Source organism: Manacus vitellinus, unplaced genomic scaffold, assembly GCF_001715985.3.
Source record: "Manacus vitellinus isolate BGI_N305 unplaced genomic scaffold, ASM171598v3 scaffold_46_pilon, whole genome shotgun sequence".
NCBI lineage: Eukaryota > Metazoa > Chordata > Aves > Passeriformes > Pipridae > Manacus > Manacus vitellinus.
This window is the reverse complement of record NW_021940578.1, coordinates 6,174,542-6,198,591: the sequence shown is the minus strand read 5'-3', so window position 1 is coordinate 6,198,591 and position 24,050 is coordinate 6,174,542. Positions and strand designations below refer to the sequence as shown.

General features: G+C 45.9%; 1 protein-coding gene across 1 annotated transcript in view; it reads right to left on the bottom strand.

Annotated features, from left to right (window-relative positions):
• MIB2 (mindbomb E3 ubiquitin protein ligase 2) overlaps positions 1-23,864 on the bottom strand; it is a 28,673-nt gene extending 4,809 nt beyond the window's left edge. Inside the window, exons 1-14 of the mRNA XM_029962408.1 lie at positions 23,711-23,864; positions 22,366-22,537; positions 14,027-14,133; positions 12,087-12,281; positions 10,713-10,855; positions 9,158-9,265; positions 7,689-7,793; positions 6,845-7,007; positions 5,964-6,097; positions 3,972-4,120; positions 3,161-3,317; positions 2,449-2,603; positions 1,778-1,904; positions 1,193-1,423 (exon numbers count right to left, since the gene is read on the bottom strand). Of these exons, the coding sequence (XP_029818268.1) occupies positions 1,193-1,423; positions 1,778-1,904; positions 2,449-2,603; positions 3,161-3,317; positions 3,972-4,120; positions 5,964-6,097; positions 6,845-7,007; positions 7,689-7,793; positions 9,158-9,265; positions 10,713-10,855; positions 12,087-12,281; positions 14,027-14,133; positions 22,366-22,537; positions 23,711-23,864 (2,100 nt within the window). The remainder of the gene's footprint in view (positions 1-1,192; positions 1,424-1,777; positions 1,905-2,448; positions 2,604-3,160; positions 3,318-3,971; positions 4,121-5,963; positions 6,098-6,844; positions 7,008-7,688; positions 7,794-9,157; positions 9,266-10,712; positions 10,856-12,086; positions 12,282-14,026; positions 14,134-22,365; positions 22,538-23,710) is intronic.
• Between the last annotated feature and the right edge of the window lie 186 nt (positions 23,865-24,050).

Here is a 24,050-nt window from a genome sequence, read left to right as displayed (position 1 = left end):
AAAAGACCCTTCAGCACCTAAACAGCAGATTCAAATTTACATTCCAGGGACAGGAGTGCATAAGGCTGGTCCTAACTGGTGATAATCAACACAAATCATAGCAAAGGGCATTCACTTCTTCAGGTGGTGAAAAGGAAGCAGGTGAAGACACCACAGCACACACCAGCTGAGGAACAGCTGGCCCATGGAGCCTTAAGTGACATCTATTTAAAAAGCAAAATTTTTATGCACGTGACCCAAATTAAAGTCAACAAACGTTTCCCAATGACTTAAAAGACCAGAGTGTGTAGGTCAGGGCAAATAGAATTGGACGTGAAGGACCCTACAGCATCTAGATATGATGTTACTGTAAATAACATTGGGAATGTTTAAGATTTCCTGCATCCAGGACTAGCTGTTGGCTGCCTTTGGCCATGCACTTGAGCCATCAGCTCTTGCTACCACAAGAACTGCAGTTTGGCAATGAGCAGAATGGATGACCAATGCACTGGGTTTTTCCAAGCATCAACAGTTAGAAAGGAGGAATGGGTGGTTTTGCTTATTCTGATCATTTGAAAATAAAGAAAGAAAGAAAAAAAAAATCCATGCTGGATTTTCCAGTGCATTAAATTATCCCCACACCCCTTGGCATGTGCTGCACTGATTTCTAGAACTAGGGTCTTTATATCCATGAATAGAGAACAGTACAGGGAAATCCAGTTCAGGCTTTGTAACAACTTTGTCTTTACCCTTCAGCCCGATCCACCTCACCTCTCACACACTGCTGTCCTCCCGCAGATAACTGGGGTGGCTGTGGTTTGCTGTCCTCATATTTTCCATGCCATCAGACAGAAATGAATTGCTGTGGTCCTGGGGCATGAATTAAACCCAGGACTCTTGGCTCTGCAAGTGGATTCGTGACCTTTCCCATGTCAGGAAAGAAGCACAATGCTAATAAAAATATCGGGGGAGACGGGATGAATTGTTGTCTGGCTATGTCGAGTTCCATGCTATAAATTCAAGCACCCCCTCAGAGGACCTATTTGCTTTCCCACAAGCAGGAAGGTTTGTTCCTATTTGTTTCTGTGCTCCCCATCTGCACTGGCTTGCCACAGTCTCCCTGCCTTCCTTTGCCCCCTCGGATCCCGCTGACATTCCGACAGCGAGCGTTCTCCTGCCCTCAATGCTGGAATTCCTCCTGCTCCCAGCTCACCTTGGCAAGGAGGGAGGGCCCCATGTCCCCCTCACGCTTCTCCATGGCCAGGGCCATGAGCTGCTGCCGCTCCAGGGCGATGTGCATGGCCGTGTCCCCGTCCTCGTCCTCGGCGTTGACGTCGCTGCCCTCGCCCACCAGCAGCTGCACCATCCCCACGTGGCCCTGGATCACTGCCAGGTGCAGGGGGGTCTGGTTCCGGTTGTTTTTGAGGTTCACGTCGCAGCGGCCCTGGAAGGGAAGGGATTGCACCAGAGTGAGCTGGTGCTGCTGGGTTTGGCTGCACAACAGCCCGGTGAGGTCCTGAACCTCGAGTCCGTCTTCACCAAACGTTTTCCCGCGGGTTCTGGTGCCAACCCGCTTTGTTCTGGCCAAGACACCCTTCTCCTCTCTGCCAGTGCCAAAGGAAAACACCCCTGGGAATGCCAACCCTTCTTCTTCAGCCTAGCAAATGATGTCAGCTCTTCAAAGAGACATTTCTGTGAGTCCCAGCAGAAATGTGGGGGGCTGGGAGTGGGGTAGATGGGAGTGGGGCAGATGGGAGTGGGGCAGATCACGATGGGTTTGTTTTGCTTTTTTCCTTACCTCTTTGATGAGAATTTCTGCCACTTCCATGTGATTGTTGAGAGCAGCAAGGTGCAGGGCAGTGAAACCATCTTCCTTCTTGGAGTCAACCAGCTGCCGAGCTCTTGCCAGAATCTTCTTTATGGCTCTGGAGTGTTGGAGGTTAACAGAGAGGGAAGAGTTACTTTATCAGGAAAAAAGGGGTTATGGATGTTCATATTTTAATAGGCAGCACCATGAGCTTACACTGGTGATGCAGAGCAGTCCCTCTAACTCACAGATTGAATTACAGGAACACAACAAAAGCCCTCAGTTATCATCTAATAAAGTAATAAAGGGTAAAGTCACACTGCTTTGGAAATAATGAGCAGATTTATCCTTGGAAGAGTTCCAGAGGCTCTCAGTTAGACACAGTCTTTACTACAGACCTTCTCCTGCCCTCCCAAGTGTGAACCCAAACACTTAAGGAAACTAAGCAGACATTTTCAAGCCAAGCTGGGGAGGCATGAGAGAGATGGGATGGGGAAAGCAGGCAGGAGTTTGCTGTGAAGGCAAGGAGGGCAACAGCTACACCCAGCCATATCTATTTTCTTCCCATCTATCCAGAACTACACCTGCCACCTTGTTACTGCTGAGACAAGTATGAGTTAAGATCTGCAAAAGCCATAAAAATGAAAAAAAAGGTCACTCACAGCTTGTTGCCTTTCAGAGCAGAATAGTGGAGCAGGTTGAAGCCTTGGCCATTCTGGACAGTGAAATCTATGTTGGGTACTTCAGTGAGAATCTCAATAACCACTTTGTAATCAAGAGTGATGGCATAATGCAGGGGGGTGTCTCCCTGGGAATCCTGCACATGGACACCCAAGCAGAACACAGGTTACCCACCTCAGGAAGCCAAGGGAAACCACCTCAGAGCTGCTGACATTCCCAGCTAGCTTTGAGACACTGACCCAGCACACTCCAGCCCCAGCACCACACAAGCACAGCCTAAAAATGGGCTGGGTCCAAGCCACCATCACTGCCTGTCTTCAAAAATCTCAGCCCTCCTTATTGCTGGCAACAGGAGCGTTGCAACAACAACACCCACTAACAGCAGGTCAGCTCTCACTGGGAGCCCGAGTCCAGCACAGAGACTGTCACTGCACTGAGCTGGGCAGACCCAAACCTGGAACTCCAGAGCACTGAAGGAATACTTCAGTATAAATAACCCTATTTAAAGGAATACTCCCTGTGCAACACACAGCAGTGCACTTTAGGAGAACGACTTTCAAACCCGACAAAGCACCGAGCGGTTTAACACATAAAGAAGCACCTCCCCACCCCAAAAAAAAAACCCACCAGGAAAAAAAAAAAACAACCTCAAACACCCCTCTACCCCAAATCCCCCCCAAGGTCCAAACTCACCGGGAGGTTGACATCACAGTTGAGCTCACAGAGGGCCCTCACCACGTCGGTGAAGCCCTGGCTCACAGCCACGTACAGCGCCGTGCACTTGGCATTGTTCAACAGGTCTGCGCTGGCTCCTTTGCCAATGAGCACACGGGCAACCTCAGCTTGGTTTCTGATGTAAAAGCAAGGAGCAAAACAGGTTAGAGCCGACCCTGTGACAGTAAATTCTTCCTCCTTGAAAAGCAACGGAGCTTCTCGGGTTTTGTATCCCTGCGGCTTCATCCCACTTCTTATTAGTATTAAAAAAAAAGCCCCACACAACAAAACCTTCCTAATCTGTGCTCTAGAATCTGCTCCCTCTGTTCTAAATCAACAGGAATTTCCCACTTTTATTGATGAATTCTTCCCTGACGACAGACAAAACAATTAAAAATTCCATCTTCCTCTGGAAAACACATGCACTTACAGGAACCAACCAATCAACCAATTTGATCTCAAACCAACCAAACCACTTCCCCCCAACCCCTTAAAAAAAAAAAAAAATCTAATCACCAAAAGCCCTCTTTCTGATTCACCAAAACCTCTTGTTCTGATTCCCCCCAAAATTCCCAGCATGGAAACCTTGCTGTGGAGGACAAAGGAGTGCGCTAGGAAATGTTCCTGGGGGGCATAAGCTCAAACACCAATTTCTAATACAGGGTAAAATCAGAGAAAAGCCTCCACCAGCCACACATCCTTCCCACAGACTGCCCATTTATCTCCAGAATATAAATTCTGCAGCCCTTTAGGTCCTGCACCAGAGGCAGCAAGGAGTCAGGCATCCTACCCGAAAGCCGCGTAGTGCAGCGCCGTGTCCCCCTCGTCGTCCCGCAGGTTGACGCTGGCATGCGCCTGCAGCAAAGCCTTCACCACCTCCAGGTGCCCCTGGTAGGAGGCAATTTGCAGGGCAGTCCTGCCCTGGTTCTTGGCATCGACCTGTGGGAAGGGCAGAGGCACAGCAGATGAGGAACGACCTCGTGCCAGGGTCAGGGTGGGATGGGAGTGGAACAGCTGCAGGCTCCCAACTGCCAGGTGGGATCTGGGCCCCGCTGGCTCCACTCCCCGGGCACCAACTCCAAGCTGACCTTGTCCCAGAACGTTTCTGAAGGGGAAGGGGACAGCACATGGAGGCAAGAGGGGAGAAGTGAGAGAACAGAGCCGGGAGCCAGGGCTCTAATTGCAGCTCTCTTGCCAAATCACTCTGTGCCTGCAAGCACAACACTTCTTGCCACCTCTGCCAACAATTCCTCTCCCAATAGGAAAATGTGTGAGGAAATCAAATTAGCTTTGCATAAGGCTCTGAAGGTGCCAAGTCCCCCATTGTTCTGTGCTGCTGCAGGTACTTCACTGGGCGCAATGGCTGGAGGGGATATCACAGAGCTCAAGTGCTGCAGTGAGATTTGTTGAGAATTAAAGAGACTGAAGAGCAAGGAGAGCCTGTGTGAAAGGCAAGGGGAAAAAAAGGGAAAAGCAGCTGTTGAAACCGGTGGGAGGCTAAGGAGAGGAGATGAAGGAGCTACAAAACCTCAGCAGACCAGCAGGGAGAACAAGTTAATGAACAAGTTTTTTTTTTTTTTTCCCCCTGCAGCTGGTTCTATGCAGCAGCCAGGGCAGGACAGGCAGGACTTCCCTTGGAACACCCAAATGATGGGAAGAGTCATTTTGACAAGGAGGCCACTGTGCTTTTCTTCCATTTGCACACAACAGACAATGCTGATAAGCTGCAGAGGCCTTGGCAAGCAATTCCAACCTGCACTAAGTGAGCCTCAAATCCAGCCCCCTCTTGCTGGGTATAACACTCTAAGAGAAATAACTAATTTGTTAATATGAGTATCAGAATAGAAACAGAAATCTAATAAAAAAGTAACTAATCACATAATGGATTCCTTACTCCTGGCACTTCCTTATCTGAGATCAATTTGACAAGTGCAGGTATTTGTCTATTATTCCCATCTCCAGAAGCCCCATTAACTTTGTAGAATAAAGAACTATAATAAACACCAGACAACTATCCACTCAATCAGCTTCACAGGGGTTCCTTCACAATTGATCCCACTTTTGCTGGTTCACACATCCAGCTGCTTCCTCCAGCCACACAGACACAGCCTCAACAAAACTTCTTTTTGTTACCAATGGTTTCCAAGGACACTGCTGAAATACTTTGTTCTCTGGTGGTTCTTTTTTTATCTGTTTATAAAGCCTGAACCCCTCCCTGAAGGAGCCTGACAGAGCAGAGATTTCAGGAGACGAGATCCTGAGTTTGGCACTCTGCAAGCACAAAAAATTGTTCAGCAACAAGTCAAGCCCAGTTCTCTGCTCCAGTCAGACATGAGATAAGACACTGCACAGATCTGGGCAGCTTCTCTCTTTCCTGATTCCAACAATATGATTTTGCAAGGTCATCTAAGGACAGACAGAGCCAGACACAGCCCATGGCTTCCTTTTCCAACAGAGACTCGGGTATCTCCTCCTGTTTTCATACAGATAAACCCCTCTCCCCCTCATTCTGCAGGTGCAGTGTCCACACAGGAAATCTGGGAAAAGCCAGCTCTGGAAATGTGCTGTAAGGACTTAACTCCAGTTCAGATTTAATGCCACAAACTAGAGGCACAAAATACGCACATTTAACCCTAAATTGCAGCAAAATAACCTTCCAGGTTATATTAACAGGTCTGAAAAATCTATCGTTTTTCTCCCATCCTTCTCCCCAGTGGACCACAAAATTTTATGACAGAAAAGCAACAAAAAACCAGCCATTCAGGATGTCTCCAGAACTTGCCTTGTCCGGGTATTTCTGCAGGAGCTCCCGGACCTTGGCTGTGTTGTTGAGGGCTGCACAAATGACCAGGCACCCAGCGTGCTCTGACTCTGTCTTCTGGGACAGCAGCTTCTCCAGAACAGCCACCAAAGTACCTGAATGGGGAACAGAAAGGACCTGTGAGTCCACAATTTTGGGTGCCTGAGAGGACAGAGGTGTTACAGTTCTCCAGACAGAGCAAAATGAAAAAGTCTGGGCTAGTATCAAGTTGTCCTTGAAGTCTATCTTGAGTGTAAGATCCATCTACAAAGCAAAACAAAACAACCCTGGCAAGTCTTGTCCTCTCTCCCACATGATCCTGACATCTAAAGGATGTAAGTATGGTGAGGCCACAAAAAAAATTTATGAGCAGAAGTGCAAAACAGACCAAAAAACCCCTCTCCACATCATGTGATCCTAAATTCAATTTCAGGGTGGATTGGGCAAAATAATTGTGGATTTCACAACACTTCCACACACGGTCCTGGGACTATTTCACAAGCCTTCAACAATTAGTATCCTAGTACAGGAAACAGGATGGACCAGGAAACTGAGACAGAACAAGGCAAATGCTGAACCCAGGGCAGGGCTGTGGTCAGCACTTCTGAGTCCTAAATTCTGTATTTTCCTGTTAAGGTCAGCTTTGCTCGCCCACTAAGGCACAGCTGGCCAGCTTGGTTTGCCCAGTAAGGCACAGCTGGGTTTTATTCTGTATTTTCCTGTTAAGGCCAGCTTGGCTTGCCCAGTAAGGCACAGCTGGGTCTTGGAGCTCTGTCCGGGGAAGAACAGCTGGAGTTTAACACCGCCCAAAGAGCTGCAGCAAAGAGTTCCCAGGTCCCTGAAGGGTCTGACATCTCTCTCACTCTTTGACTCCTTTGCACTCTCTGTGGTCATGAGGTTTGCCTCCTCCTCCCTCTGGTATGCTGTCAGGCAGGCAGGGTTGAAGGTCCAGGACTGCCCTCCCACCGACACGCGCAGATCTCCGTCCCCGTAGACCTTGATCACCTTCCCGATGTGCCCCAGGGTCTGCCAGGAAAGAGAAGGTGGTTTCTCAAAGGTCTCAGCCCCAAAGCAATGTTTTCTAAGAGGGTTTCCCCAGGCTGCAGCCCTGCTGGGTGAGGAGAAGCCCTGGACAGGGACACACTCGCAGGCAGCTCCCACTTCGAGGGCACCAGAGGGTTCTCACCAGTTTTACCCAGGAGGGTTTCCCAGACACCTTACAAATGTCTGGGGAAGGAGGTGGTGAAACAACAAAGTGTGGTTTGAAGAACACAGAGAACTGACCAAAGTGGGACTAGGAAAGGTTTCCTCTGGGTGTTTAATTGCTCCTGGAGGAGCAATTAACCTGTATCCCGCTTTTTAGCCACACTGGTCTGATCAGACCATTCTTCCACTTGGACACTTCCCTGCCTCATTCCAGAGAATTAGGGAGGGTGTAAGAGGACTTGTTTACTTTGGTCAGCAAAACCTCTTATCTGAGCTGGTGGCAGCCAAACCCTTGGTCAGACTTGCCCTGTCCCTGTTTGCTTTGGGTGCTGCAACATGACTGGGTCACCAGGAGCCAACAGCAGGAGGGAACAGGGACTCTGCAGGGCCCCAGCAAGGTCTGGGCACTCAGTGACCAGCAGGAGTGTCTGGGGGGGGCAGTGCAAGCCCATCACTCTCAGGGATTGCTTGGGCAAACTCCTGGGGCTGGGGTGCACTCACAGGGGCCATCTCGTCCGTCCACTCGCCGTGGCCAGGCTGGAACCGCTTCACTGTCTCCATGTCATCGATCACCCGGACCACATCACCCACCCAGAACGTGTTGAGCTACAACAAAAAGAAAGTCATAAGCTTTTGGGGAGTGAAGCCACAAAAAAACCCCCCAAAATAACCCCAGAAACCCAACAAACACGACGCCCGTCGACTCAAAAAACACCCACTGGCTCAGAAAACAAGGCACTGCAAACCATTAGTACAACTGTAATCACTGCACTGCCAAGGAAACACAGTCCAAGGGCTGGGGTAACTCTCTTTCAAGCCAAGTGCACATTTAAGTAGGGAAATAATTTGCAACAGACAGTTTTCTAACTTTTTGTTCTTCTTCAAGCCATTCATAATTAATGCCAGTATAAAACTGTGGGGCTTTCCTCGGTCCATCTCCTCACTACACCTGACCTGGCACTGGAGATTTTAATTCACTTTAATAAGGGAGTTAAATCTGTTTTTTATTTAAAAGAGAAAAGGGAAACCAGAGTTTATCTGTTCTGGTAATATGCCAGATGCTCCCTCTGCTCACTGAGCTAAGAAGGGAGCACTGTCAAAACACACTTTTCAAAGCAGACTAGTTCTGTGCAAAACAGTCTGACACTGCATTTTCCCTTGATTTTGGAGTTTTTAGCATTGTGACCTTGTTCAGGTCTTTCAGAATTTTGTGGTCTTAGAGCAGCTTCTTCTATATCTAATTATCTCTGTTTCTAATCATCCACATTTCAAACCTCTGGGGAAGGCCAGAGCTATGAGCTTTAGAAACGCAGACACAAAATTAGAAGAGCTGGATTAAAGACTCAGGTCATCCAGAAGAATCAAAGAGAAGGGAGACAAAGGTGCAAAAAAAGGAGAATAACACAGAGACACGGAAAACAAGGAAGAAAACGAAATCAAAAGGATGAAAACAAAATCAAATGGAAGAAAACAAAATCAAATGGAAGAAAACGAAATCAAAAGGAAGAAAACAAAATCAAATGGAAGAAAACGAAATCAAATGGAAGAAAACAAAATCAAATGGAAGAAAACAAAATCAAATGGAAGAAAACAAAATCAAATGGAAGAAAACAAAATCAAATGGCAATTATGTGGAAAAAGGTTGAAAGGCAGCTGCAGAAAGATGAGCTACTGTAGGTAAACTGTCATATGAAAGAAGTTGGAATCAAGAAATGGAATCTACCTGAAGAAATTGCATTTAAAATGCAGAAGCTCATAAAACTGGCCAGCCCAGCAGCCCAACTCCCACTGCCTGCAACCATCTGCCTGAGCTCTGATGGGCTGCAGGGAGCTCTGCCCAAACCCACTGTGTTTGGCCCAGCAGGGCATCCCTTCAGCACTTGCTTGTGCCACACCATGTCCCAGCACAGCAGGCTGAAGGACAGCTCTTCCCTGCAGCATCCCCAGCCCTGGCCCAGCCCAGCACATACCTTGGTCAGGGCTCCAGGATGGAAAGTCCAGCGGGTTTCGCTGTTGAACTGGACCCTCACGTCCCCTCTGTCCGTGATCCTGTGCACCGTCCCTGTCTGGCCAATGAACTTTTGATAGGGGGGAAAAAAAAGTAGGGGAAAGCCCCTAAATAAATCACATTGCTTAACAGTGGGGAAAGCAGGCATAGGTGGCTAAATTACCCAGCATTTCCAATCCACAGACCAACAGAGCTCCCAAACCTGCTTCACACAAGATGCAGCCATTGTTTGTCTGCAAAAGCAGGGAAGGGCTCCTTAAGAAGCTCCTTTAAAGTAGCAGCATATTGGGGGATGAGGGGGTAGGAATACAAAGTGCAAAAAATCCTGGAAAATGCAGCACAAATTGTCCTCTTCCCAAATGACAAAGGTGGGCAGAGATCACAACATTGTTCTGCATTATAATACCAGCAAAGCACATCCTGAGAGGGGGGAAAAAAAGGGGCATGGCAGAGGAGACAAAATAAAGTATAGTTGTGTAGTGCAGTGCTCTAGAATTGTTGGTTCTGGCATGTCCTGAGCAGCTCATAGTTTAGAAGGAGGCAAAAAGGACCAATTTCTGAAATGACAGGAAGTTACTGTTTTACATCTCGTAAAAATCTCTGTTTAATATCCCCCTCTACACCTGGATTCACCAACAACAGGAATTCAGGAGCACAGAGGTTTTAACAACCAACAGACACCAGGAACCACACAGCAACATTCAAAAACTACAGCTTTGGGGATGGAATAAAAAATTCCTGGCTCCACTGGCAGCCTTCCTGCCAGAAGATGCCAAGTCCCTGCCTGCCAGGCTGAAGAAAACCAGGAGGCTGATGCTCAGTTAACAGATTTCCACATTGAAGCTGAAATGACACAGTTTGTCTTGACATTTTAAAGCCTGATTTCAAAAAGCCTGCTCACCTACAGGGCAGGTTGGGCCAGGATACATATATAAAGTGACTTTTATAATTTTATAGCACTGCTTCATGCTGTTCCACAGTAATAGGTGTCACTTCTATCTTTACTTCCTCTGCTATCTGGGTTTTTTTAGACAACAGGTGACAGCAGAGTGAGAGCTCTTCAATCTAAAGACAAGACAACAGGCTAAGCTCCAAGAATATCATATGGGTTGAGAAATTTTAGCCCTGGCCAGGGACAGAGCCCACTGTTGACAAAACACATAACTTCCATTAGCAAAGAAGCCAAACAAGGAATGGATTCAGAACCCTGAAGAAAAGGTCCAGGGCTCATTTAAAAACAGACAAACCAGCCATTATTTTTTTGCTCCCAAGACTTCTGAGCAACTCTTGTGCAGGGCTCCACGAGGCAACTGTCACATAAATCCGAGCCTAAAAATAAATCTGACTCCAGTGTCCTACCACTAAAAAAATCTGTATTTGGGCTTCAGTTAACTCAATATAAATGCAGGAGGTACCATGTTACACAAAGATGTTCTGGTAGCTTCCTAACCAGTGCCTACCTGTGCAGGTTGAGATAGTGACTGATACTTTACCCAGAGGAGTAACCAGCCTCATACCTCTGCCATTTTGGGGTTCCAGCCTCCATGGCCCTCCTGCATCTCCCTCAGGATGTCGATGTCCAGCAGGCACTTCACCTTGTCCCCGTGCTGGAATGGGTGTCTGTCTGTACTCTCCTTCCTCTGCAGCTCAGCTGGCTTTCCTGGGGAGAACAACACCACCCACAGACAATGCAGGATGCAATAATACACCTTTGTGCCTCACTGGTTTTGTAACAAGGGCCACAAATTAACATTAATTGGGGTAGAATGGTGTAAAAACACCCCTTTTCTATTTGGGGTATGCCCTAGGTGGAGAAATCAAGAGGATTTAGCTCTAATTCTATGAATTAAACATGAGGCAGCTCTAACAAGACACATTCTGTCCCTTCCCAGAGCAGGGAATGCCTTTGAAGGATGCCTCTCATGTCATGGCAGACATCAGGAGCTGTTCTTAGCAGCTCAGTCACCCACAACTGGTGTTCAGCAGACACACCCACTCAGCACCCAAAATAAGTTCTCCTCCACAGGCAGTCACATAACTTGCTTTGAGGAGTGCCTTCCCCTCCTACCCTTCCTGTGCAGAGGGAGGCTGTACCACTGGGATAAACTCCCCATCCAACCCTTCCCTTCCCTCGTGCTCTTGCCAAGCTGCTCAGGGAGAGGAAAGAATGAGAAAGGCCTGATTCTGCTGCTGCAAACATAGGAACAGACCCCCTCTTGTTTTCTTTCAGGGGAGCAAAAGATGGACTCTGCAACTCATTAAAATAAACACAACTAAATTATGCATTGGTAAAGAAAAGCTGCAAGTCCAAAAGCACAAACAGTCTCCTTGGTTTCATCAGAGTTAAATGTGAATTGCAGCATGTTGCCAATACAGACATCACCTTTTCCAATCACTTTTTCTCATCTTTCTCTCCCGGGCAAGTATTTGGCAGCTCCATTCTCAGAACTCTCCCTTTGGTCACGTCCCCTCCAACACAATTTTGGGACCACCAGAGCAATGATATTTGCTCTGTAAAACCACAGTGAACACCAGCTGAACCACTGCTTGCCTGAAGAACTAAAAGCTCTGGGTTAACAGAACTGCCACTGGGTTGAATTCTCCGTGACAGAGTGGGAGTTTCCTGCATTTCCAGCAGGGATTTGCCTCGGCAGAAGATCCCTCTCCGGGACATGGCTGTGGGCACCTCATGGTTTTACCACAGCACTATTTCATTGACCACTCTGAAATCAAGCAGCAGGTCACACACAAGCCACTTCTCTTGAATGGCACATATGATGCAGGAACTTTAAGACAAAACCACCTGCTGCTTTTCTGCCTCCCAAGCAAAATGGCTTTATTGTCTCCTGACAGCATCCCAACTTCCCAGCGGGCGACTTGTCTCTACACACCTAATTTCGGGAGGTGCTCCTTGTAGTAGAAGCCCCCGGAAGCCTCCACGGTGCATTTCAGGTCCACCTTCCCCTTGTGGCCCACCCTGTAGACGTTGGTGGTCCCATCAGACCACGTCACGCTGGCCACGCTGCGCCCGGTCTCCACGTCCCAGCCGCGGATATCGACCACGCGGCCCGTTTTACCTTCGCCACCTGAGGGGGGGAAAGGGAAGATCAGGGAAAATTAAATCGTGACACGACTCGGTTTGGCCAGCCAGGAGCGTGTTTAAACTCGCTGAAAGCCAGCCAGCCATCTACTTTGGAATACAGATGTGGAAAAAAGCTGAATTTTGTGCAGAATTCCTCCTGGTGTGCGTGGCCTAGGTTAGGGAACACACAGTGTCATGGCACCACACTGTGGCAAGACAAAAAACAGTGATGTAAAACCCACCCAAGATCTTTAATTTCTCCCCAGCACCAGCCAGGTGGAAGAGCATCAAAGAAGGTTTGTTCTGGTACTTCTCTTCACCTGCCCAAGAAAGGAGCAGTACACTGGAAAAAACCAGAACAGGAGGATATGTGTGTGGAGATAAATCTGGCTGGGCACATGGGACATGTTGTCATCCAAGAGACAACAGTCTATGAACACTGAACCTCATGAAGGAAGTCACAGTTTGCAGATTCCCAACCCAACTCTGCTGCCAAGTCACTTGGGCAAGTCCCAAACGGGGACAGCAACATCTGTCTGTCTGAGTGGACAAAGAGCTTCTAATTGCCTCTAAAGTCTTGAAATTTAACAGCTTAAAGGAGTTTAATTCCTCATCTAACTGCACATCTGACTAAAAAGCACAACACAAACCAGTGGGCTTTCGTGCCAGTCCTATCAGTGACAAGAGGAGCAAACGGCTGTGGGTGGGGGCAGCTCCACCAAAACCAGGGTGGTGTTCATCAGAGACCACCTGAGGGGCTGGATTTAGGGTTTTTAGGGTTCTTCCCACTGGCCTTGCTGGTCACCACCATCGTAAGCAACGCGAGTCTCAGACATGTAAATGTCCATCTGATCTCAACAGGATGGATAAGCTGTATTGAGCATAAGCTGCTTTTGCTCTCAGACCCTGCAAGTATCCATGTCCTCCACTGAACCCAGAGCTGCAATAAATGGCAGAGTCAACTTTGGAAACCTTTGAACTTCTGACTTAATTCTTAAGGGACAAAAGGAGCTGTAAACATTACAGTGTGAGCGGGGCTCTGGAATAGGAACGGACAGTACAGCTTCCTGAACCCTGCAGCACTAACAGAAATTGGTATCAGTGAATTAAGTACAGTCATTACACTCAAGAACAGCTCTAAAAAAGGCATTTTTGTCCCTCTGCATTTTCAGCCTGAAGTTACAAATCCTGCTGAAAGCAGAAACCATTCTCCAGTAACCACAGCAAACAGTTCATTAATGTTCCATGGGAAACCATCCTTAGAGCATTTCTCCTCACTGTTCTTAAAAGTGTCCAAATAAGGATATTCCACAGAACTCCAGAGCAGAAAGGAGTACTGTACACAGAGTCAGACAACCCTTACTCCCACTGTAAATGAAAGCTTTTTCAGGAAAAGATGGGTCTTTGTTTATCATCATGTACACTTATAGTTTTATACAAGAACTTCCAGGATGGTTCCCAGGAGTTTTCATGTCTGTGAAACAGGAGTAGCAAAACTTCCCTCCCACACCCTCAATGAATGCATATGGTTCATGTCACAGATATGTGACAAATAACCAATATAAGAAAACAAGGAATATTTAATACTCTAAACAACAGCAACCTCCATCCTCTGAGCAGCTCCCCAGAAGCTGCTGCTCAGCATATGCACTTTCAATTTGCCAAAAAGAAAAAATAAAATTGTATGTAATTTATGTTTAAAAACAAATCCAATGGTGTGTTTTACAGGACATCCCAAAAGCAGCTTACCATCCTGGTTACCCCACTCCCAGTCGGGGCCACGGACCACTTTAGCCCCCTGGAAAGTCCCTTTTAAGGTGATGCGAGTCAAATTCTGTCGAGGACTCACCAGGACTCTGAAAAAAAACAAAATGAGAGAAAACAAATGAATTTATTGTTATTATTGACACTGCATAAAGCTCAGATCCAACCGAGGTCTGTCGTATGAGGACTACCCCTCATTTTAAGGGGATGCTGATGGACTTCTCTGGGGTGCCCATTGCATTAATGCTTTGGAGTCACAAAGAGTTCAGCACATCCCATACCCTGACCTGCACAGCACAGTTCACCTGCTGAAAGGCAGAGCAGATCAGACCATGGCTACACCATTCCCAGGATCTCCCAGCCCTTTCCATGTGCCCTGCACTCCACACTCCAGACACACCCCACTCCAGCTCACGGACAAAGGGAAGGTACCTACGTGATAGTGAACAGGGGGTCTGATGTCCTGTTAAAGCAGCTTCCAATTCCCATAGTGTCACAGCAGCTCCTCTGCTGGCTCTGTGCGTGCTCTGCCCGCTCTGCTCCCCAGCAGAAAGCCTTCTCATGAGTCACCAAGCCACCAAAATCCTCAGGGAGCTGTTTGGGCTGCTCACCCGGGGTACAATCCACTTTTCGAGGCGACTGCCAAGGTGCCCCAATCCATACCCCTGGAGCCTGACAGGCTCTTGGCAACTCCCAGAGCAGACAGAGCAAACCAAGTTCAGCAGCTGTTCCACAGGGCAAGGGGAGGGGAAGCTTATTGGGGGTAGGGCTGACCTCAGAACACTGTATTTATTTTCCATCTAATACCTACAGAGAGAAGGTGGAGACTCAGAAGGATAAAAAGCTTAGGCCTGAACTTACTGTTTACTTATCCACCAAATGCTTAAGTCTTTTACCTTTCTTAACCTGCTGACGGATCTCCCACCTCTGGTTTACAACCTAATGTGTTTAAAAAGAGGGAGAGATTATTTACACAGGCTCTTACAATGGTGGAATGTTCATTGCCCAGATTGCAGCTCAACAGGAGCAAGAGGAAGACCCTTTATTTTGATGGTTGGGATTTTGCCTGGTTTAAGCACCAGCAAGGCTGGATGTTGTTATGAAAGGAGATAATGAGAGTGGGATAGGGAAAAGCTCAGCTAAAAAGAGATGCTGATCAGCATTCATTTTATTGCTCTGTGTCAGGCACTAGAGACCAGCTTCAAAAACCAGCATGGATTTGAGCACTGTGTCTGAAACAGCTCAGCTACAACACTTGTTTTCACTGTATTTTGTTGCATGTTTTTCTAACAATTCATCAAAGATCTCTCAGTCAAGCCCTGACTGAGTGATAAAAATATACTTCTCTCCTGCAAACCCTACTCTCTCAAGGGAGTTTTCAATGTAAAGATCCTCAGTGATAGTAAAATAAAGCACTGAGCTAAGCTTAAGCAAAACAACCACGACTCATTCTACTCCTAGCAGAAGTTCCCTTTTTGTGTAGTCACACAACAGGAGTCATTTCCCATCTCAACAGCCCTCACATTAACCTGTGGCTGGAGACCTAGAAAACAAAGCCAACCACTTCAGAAAGGAAGAAAACTGTTAAGAAACTCCACCTCTTGCTGGAGACAACCCACCAGAAAAACCTTCCTTCCCTCCCAAAAACAATGCCCCTGCCTTGAACCACCCTGCTGACCAGCACCCAGGAACGATGCAAGAACTTCGTGCCCTGAGCCAATGTGTCTTAGCTTTTAATCTAATTCAACATGTTTTGCTCCTAACACTGGGTAACAACCGAAGTTATTCGTGTGATGCTAAAATACCCTCGAGATAAATTTAATCACCGTGATGCTGCCTTTAATAACGGCGTTAATTATGACAGCCAAAGTCTGCAGCCATTTCTGCCCTACAAATTCCAACGATATTAAATTACTGTGGAGTCCAGAAAACACTTGGGAGCGTGTACTGTAGAGAATGAAGTTATGTCTCTCTCCAGCAGGCTGGGAACCACTCCCTGGGGATATTCTGCCTGTGCTCAAGTTTCACCGAGGTGCTTACACAGCTTTTCACATCCCTGGGAGCTCTGCTCCACACAGCTCCAACAGCAGCATCACCCTGGCTTTGGAGAGATGTGGGACCCAAAAAAACTGACCTGGAGAAGTTTAAACAGACTGCTTTTAACTTGCAGTAATGACCTGAGACCCTGCAGGAGTCAGAGACTCTTCACACCAGGCACAGCCGAAGTATTTTGCAAGACAGAGACTTTTCCACTGCAGGAAGTTCTTATCCCAAAAAGACAAGCACACTGCACGGGGCTGGAGAGCAGAAGGGTTGGACACCCTGAAAGGCAGGGGGCCATAAATACCACGTTCATCTCTTCAGAAAGGCACAGCTGCAAACCAGACTTTCAGCTCATCGTAGACACAAACCCACAGCAGACACAAAACCCACATCCCTTCCAGGATGTGCAAAGATCTACACAGGGTGAGCTCAAGAAAATCAACACAAAGACCTTGCAGAAACCACAGATAAAACTGACCTCGATGCAAGAAATTCTAGATTCTCTAATCCCCCCCCAGCAAAGCTTTTCCTGAAGCACTTCCAGCAGAGGATAAAGGAAGGCAATTCTGACAGATGGCAGGGGCTGCTGGTTGCTCAAGCATGAACCAGACTAAGACAAGGGCGCTGGTGAGGGATCAGGATCACAGAAACCTATTTCAGGAACTGTCTTTACCAAGATTCTTCCTTTTCAATCCTGTCCTTCCTTGACAAGGCAGCAGTTCTTCACAAAACCAGCTGTGTCTTTATAACTTGGGTCTGGGCTGGGCTAAAAGCTCAGTCTTTTCTGGGTGACCTCCAAAGCTCAGATCAGACTCAGGGTTTCAGACCAACACAGAAGCACCCCTGAGCACACAAAGTGAAATAAATGTCTTGTCCTCATCCTTTAAACATGACTATCAGTTCAAAACACAGGTTAAGGATGTTTTAGTGAAGATTTCTTTTGCTTACAGTTTGGATCGTGTAATTCCACAAAAGGTAAAGATAAAATATGTCATTAGAATGCAACCCCTGCTCTACAAATCAAACAGAATATTCCAAAATAAACAAGGGAAACCCTAATGTGGGGATATGCAATGGTGTTCTGCAATGCACAAGGAGGCAAGCCTAGCCATGATGACATGACATGACAGTTTGGTATTTTATCTGGCAAATAATGATTTTTTTAAAAGTAAAATTATATTAATTCATTGATAGAACAAATTAATACATAATTTGACATTAAGAAATTAATTTTTTTTACAGGTTAGGAAACAAACACATCATCACAGAAGAGCCAGATTTGAGTCAACAGCCACCAAAACTTCTGAGACCAACAGCTTAAACTGCCATTGCATAAATAACACATGTTGAAGAGGTTACCATGTAAATAAACCTGCATCCCCTTTATTGCTCAGTAATCAAACACCCAGCAGTTGTCACTCAGCTGCTGGATTAGTCCAGGCTCACAGTCCAAGCAGCCCCAGATGGAAGGCTGGATTATTAAAGCTGCCTTGAATGGGTCTGCACTGCACTGGCAAACCCAAACCAGAGCATGCACTTGTTCCTGTATCTGATTTCCAAATCCAGCTGGTAACCAGACTAGACAGAGCTGGTTTAAGAATTAGGGCTGAAAATAACTGCACTCTCTGTTTTGACTACAGGATAAAACACAATGTGAGAAAATATTTGTATTTCTTATGCTTGATTACACAGGATATTTCCCTGTGTGGTTTGCTGGCTCCTCCAACTCCATTGTTGGCCAGGGAAGAAAAAACAGGACTTGTGAAAAATTGTTGTGATTTATTGGTGACTGAAGCCTAGAAAATAGCCTGGGTAAAACATCCCCCACTGAAATTCAGCTCAGCCCCATCCCCAAGCAGGTGATCCAAGCAAAATTCCAGTGCTGCTTTTGCACTGGGACATAATAACACTAATATTTTGTATGAGAGGTAGATTATTTGCAGAATCATCAGAGCATGCCTGACTATTGCAGCCCTAAAATAAACTTGATGAGTTTTGCTTTGCTGCCCTGCTCCCAGACACTGATTTATCTTCCAATTACCAAGCACATATTCACCAAATGGATACACAACTCTGGAAAAAAAGCTCTTGAGTAAAACTGAGCTGTTCATCCTTCTAAGCCAAGGATGAGAGCCTCTCCCACAGCAGCCACAAAACTCAAACCAAAAAAAGACCAATAAAATAGGAAAACAACTGGAAGAGGTCAGGAAGAGATTACCTCTAATAGCAAATTTAAAAAAAAAACCCAACAGTACTTCCTGCCACCAGAGGTTCAAACTCAGGTCATTTTAAAACCTGAAATAGCCTTCAGGTAAAGGAGTCTTCAAAGCCTCTTTGGAAAACTGATTGGGAACCCTCTGCAGCGTCTGTCTGGGGTTAAATCCTCCTAAATCCCAGGATTAGTGACCTGCTACAAGGAGCAACGTGTTGGCCTGGAGGGACTGGAAACTCCCAGCTCTTCATCTCTGGTTCAAGAAAGACTCGAGGTGAGAGCTCCATCCCACAGTCCTACATTTGATCTCACCAGTGGCAACCCAAGGACTGTGTAAGCAACCCCAACTTCATTTTTCAAATCCAAGATTATGGGATGTTGTCAAATTTGTTGGGATGCCTCTCCATCCACTCCCCTTCAGCTTTCCGACTAATTAACACTGCAGGGGGCTCATCACAGCACTTTGCCTGGATCCTGAGACCAACACACTCCTGAGGCTCCTTTTGAAGAACCAACAGATCCCCATTCCCTGCCAGAGAAAGGGAGGAGAGACAACCTTGGTCTCCAAAGGAGACTCATCCTGCCTTTCACAGCCACTGAACGACAAAACCCAAACCCACACAGCATTTACCTGTGTGTCTTTTTTAAATACACAGATTTTTGGGGGGCCTGAGGGAAGTGCCAAAGGTTTTATCTTCTACTTTATTTAGCAAAAAAAAAAAAGAACTAAAAGAGAGAGATGAGTGCTCCAAGCAACAGTGCAGTGAGTCATGAGCCATGCAATTCCTGTTCTTCGAAAAGGACTGTGCACTGCCTGAGGCAGTGTCTGTACAGCTCAGACCTCACTTATTCCAAAGAAATCCTTTCTGTGGCATTGTTCAAAGGTGATCCAGGCCCTTTGTTTCACTTTTTTTTTTTTTTTTTTTTTTATTTCTTATATGAGGACATTCAATTCTTAATGCAGAGTAACCTCCGGAACACCAGAGCAACAAATCACAGGATTGCATCTGCATTAAAGCAAAGATGTTCCTGCTTCTTCCTTGTTCCTGCACTGAAAGGCATTTCTGGGGAATTCAGTTTGCCAGCTCCCTGTCCAAAAGCTCCTGCACAAACCACACATTGCACTGTGCCATCCAGCTCAGCCAAATGCCAGGAACAAAACCCACTCCTGACCCGTTTGCTCCAACAGCTGAGTGACTCCTAAGAACCACAATATGCACTCCTCATTCATCTTTAAAATTGCAGCTTCCCACAGCTGGAAGCTTCTTCCTTGAGGATTTCTAATTCCTCTCCATCCCTAAGCTCAGCTGGAATCAGTACCTGCCACACAGAACAGCAGGAGAGGTGTTTTATTATCCAATTACAACTATTGCTGCTTTACCCTTACCCCTCACTGAGGCTCCCAGAAGCCACTGTCACACCTGACAGGCTCATGCTGTGCCCCTGAAGTCACACACACACCCCTTTTCCTTTTTTCCTTCTTTTTTTTTTTTTTTCTTTGCTGCTTGGCATTAAGGTCATTGCTCCTGCTAACACACACTGATGTAAATCAGAATAGTGCTACTTTAACAAGGACTGGGTGTCACATTCTGGCCCATGTCTAGACTTCTTTTTATCAAATAAAGTTAATTCATATCACATCTTCTCTAAAACCACTCAATGAGCCACATTCACAGGAAAAAAAAAAAGAGCCACACTCACAGAAAAAAAAAAAAAGAGCCACACTCACAGAAAAAAAAAAAAAAGGCAAAGTAATTTAGGAAAAAACCAACCCAACCCAACCCAAAAGCCACCAAAGCACCATCAGATTTTTGGTACAATGGACATCTACCTCCAAAGAGTCCTCCAGTGCTTCCAGCACATTCCAGAGCAGCGCTGCAGTGCTCTGGGAAAGTCAAACAACTCACCCAGGACAGCACTGGCTCTGGCAGCTTTCCTGGCCACCCTCCAGGCTCCCTTTTCTCCCTGACAGCAACCACCCAACTGCCCAATTCCAGGCTGCCCCATTCCAGGCTGCCCCATTCCAGGCTGCCCCATTCCAGGCTGCCCCATTCCAGCCTGCCCCATTCCAGCCTGCCCCATTCCAGCAGCACAGTCTGGGCACAGGGTGGGGACAAGCCCTGAAAGGAAAAACTGCCCTCAGTACATCCTTCCCCGAGTCCTGGGGAGAAACTGCCTTAGAAATCTGCCTTTGGATCGGGGTGTTCCCAAGGGAATTCAGCTCTGCAGGGCTGGGAGATCCCATGCCCAGGGAAGAAAATCTGGGCTGCTCTGCAGCCTCTCACAGCAACTGCTGCCTACCTTTTTTCATTTTTCTCTTTTTTCTTTAAATGTGAGTAGGATTATGTACCTTCAGCTCAAAGAAAAGACACAGTCAGGCATCCCTGAGTAACTACTTGGAGATAATTATAATATTAATAGAAAGAGAAAAAACCCCACATGCCTATTTTTATATACATATATATTTTTATATATATACACGAAATCATGGAGCTCATTTCCAAGCAGGATCTGCCTGGCTTGCCATATTTAACACAAGCTCCAGAAACATCCTAATCTGGTGGATAAACACAAGCCCCAGAGCTCAGAGGGGAGATTCTCTGGACAAACATCCATCCCTTGGCTCGCACTCGGAACTGTGGCTCAACCACACCGGCACAGCTCTGGTAATTAACTCCACGGAGAGCTTCCCATAAGGCAGGAAAAGCAGCTGCAAATCCCACCCAGCTGCCTTGAGCACAGTAATTACACTTTCCATTCCACGGGCGGATGCGAAGCACTGGGATATTTTCAAAGGAAGGCAAGAAAAGGAAAATCAACGACAGAGAGAAGCTGATTTCTCGTGACTTCTCCTCAAGGCAAGAGGATTAAAAGATTCATCTTTGTGCCTGCTTGAGGAGGTGCAAATAAAACTACTGTTTTAATATTTTTAATTTTCACCTTAATCAAACTTGCCAGAAAAATTCTGATTTCTATTTGCTGTGTTTTTCTCAAGCAGTTTCATAGAAGTGCCCAATCCAGCCTTACCTTGTTCTGTGGGACAGAGTCCCCAAACCTTTTTGATCATGCAAGCCAAGGAGTAAAAACATTTTGAGCGCTCCCCAATACCCATTTATTTATATAAAAATGCATTTATATAAAAATACAAATACATTTCTATATAAATATATAAAATATTAACTGACATTTATATATAAAATTAATTTGATGTATAAATACATTTCTATATAAATGTAAAAATAAACATACATACATTTAGATGTAAAATTTTGTTTTACGTATAAATATAGATACATTTTCACATAAATATATTTTACATTTATATAGAAATACTTTTATTTCTATGTAAGTTATACAGAACTACATTTATTTCTATATAAATTACGTAGAAATATTTCTTTCTACATAAATTACACAGAAATATTTATTCCTGTGTAAATTACACAGAAATATTTATTTCTACATAAATTACATAGAAATATTTCTTTCTACGTAAACTACATAGAAGTATATTTATTTCTACATAAATTACACAGAAATATATTTATTTATAGGTAAATTACACAGAAATATTTATTTCTACGTAAATTACATAGAAATACATTTATTTCTATGTAAATTACATAGAAATACATTTATTTCTATAAATTATACTGAAATACATTTATTTCTACATAAATTACACAGAAATATTTATTTCTACGTAAATTACGTAGAAATATTTATTCTACATAAATTACATAGAAATATTTATTCTATGTAAATGATATCGAATCAAATTTATTTCTACGTAAATGGTATAGAAATAAATTTATTTCTACGTAAATGATATAGAAATAAATTTATTTCTATGTAAATGGTATAGAAATAAATTTATTTCTATGTAAATTATACCAAAATACATTTATTTCTATATAAATCATACCGAAATACATTTATTTCTACATAAATGATACAGACAGGTGCTGTGCATCATCCCTGCACTTTGGCAGATGGTTTTGCACACCCTTGGGGGGTCCAAACCCCCTTCTGGAGCCCCCCAAAGCCCCCCCTGGTTGGCAGGACTCACGGCTGGGAATGTGCCGTCTCGTAGCGCTCGAAGGAGTGGGACAGGTCGTGTTTGTTGTTCATGTAGCACTGAGTGCACAGGTCGTAGTCAAAGCACATCTTGCACTTCCACCTCATGCCACGGATGCCGTGCTTCTTGCAGCAGTCGCAGATGATGTTGGGGTGACGGACACCTGGGAGAGCACAGGGGCGAAGGAGTGCGGGATTCACCCAAAATCCTGAGAAACTGGCTCTTAGGACCCTTCTTAAAGGGAAAACTCATGGACTGTGTGTGTGTGTTGAAGGTGATGCAATAATAGAACGTGAGTGATAGGTGTGACCCGTGTAGGTACAACACGTGTGATGTGTCTCTGTGCTGGGCAGTGACAGGACCCCAGGGAACGGCCTCAAGTTGTACCAGGGGAGGGTTGGGTTGGGTATCAGGGAAAGGTTCTTCCCCAGAGGGTGGTTGGCACTGACCAGGCTCCCCAGGGCAGTGGGCACAGCCCCGAGGCTGCCAGAGCTCAAGAAGTGTTTGGACAACACCCTCAGGGACAGGGTGGGATTGCTGGGTTGTCTGTGCAGGGCCAGGAGTTGGACTGGATGATCCTTGTGGGTCCCTTCCAACTCAGGACATTCTGGGGTTCTGTAATATGAAGTCTCCGTTTCCTGGCTTGAGGGACTCGCGTCCTAAAGTCAGGTCAGGCTCCAACAACGGCAAAGTCAGCAAAGCTGTTCAACTCAGAAAAAGGAGGAAAGAAAAGCCTTTGCACAGGGGCAAACAGGAATTCCCTCACCATGAACTGGCTCAGTGTGTGCTCTGCTGCTGCTCAGCCTCACTCCACAGGCAGGAGCAAAAGGCTGACCCTTAGAATCACACAGTGATGGAATCTGCTGAGCTGGAAGGGACCCATTAGGATCACCGAGTCCAGGTCCTGTCCCTGAGCCCGACACCTCCAGCCAGGCTTTTATTTCAAGTATATTATATTTGCTTCAGTCAAATAATATTTAAAAAATAAAATTCAAACAGTTTATTAAGAACGGGGATCCTCACAGATGGGAAATGCTACACAAATTAAGGCAGGAGATGGGTTTGCCAAGGTCTGTGCTCCCTGTCCTTGCCATACTCCTCAATTTGGATGTTGCTGTAGAGCAGGAGATCATAAGCCCCCTGTCCTTGCTATACTCCTCAATTTGGGTGTTGCCACAGAGTAGGAGTTCCTAAGCCCCCTGTCCATGCTATACTCATCAGTTTGGGTGTTGCCATAAAGTAGGAGATCATAAGCCCCCTGTTCTTGCTATCCATACTTCTCATTTTGGGTGTTGCCATAGAGCAGGAGTTCTTAAGCCTCCTGTCCTTGCCATACTCAGCAATTTGACTGTTGCCATAAAGGAGGAGATCATAATCCCCCTGTCCTTGCCATGCTCATAAATTTGGGTGTTGCCATAAAGGAGGAGATCATAATCCCCTGTCCTTGCCATGCTCATAAATTTGGGTGTTGCCACGGAGTAGGAGGTCATAACCCCCCTGCCCTTGCCATACTCATCAATTTGGGTGTTGCCACAAAGGAGGAGATCATAATCTCCCTGTCTTTGCCATCCATACTCATCAATTTGGGTGTTGCCATAGAGCAGGAGATCATAATCCCCCTGTCCTTGCTATATTCCTCAATTTGGGTGCTGCCATAAAGCAGGAGTTCCTAAGCC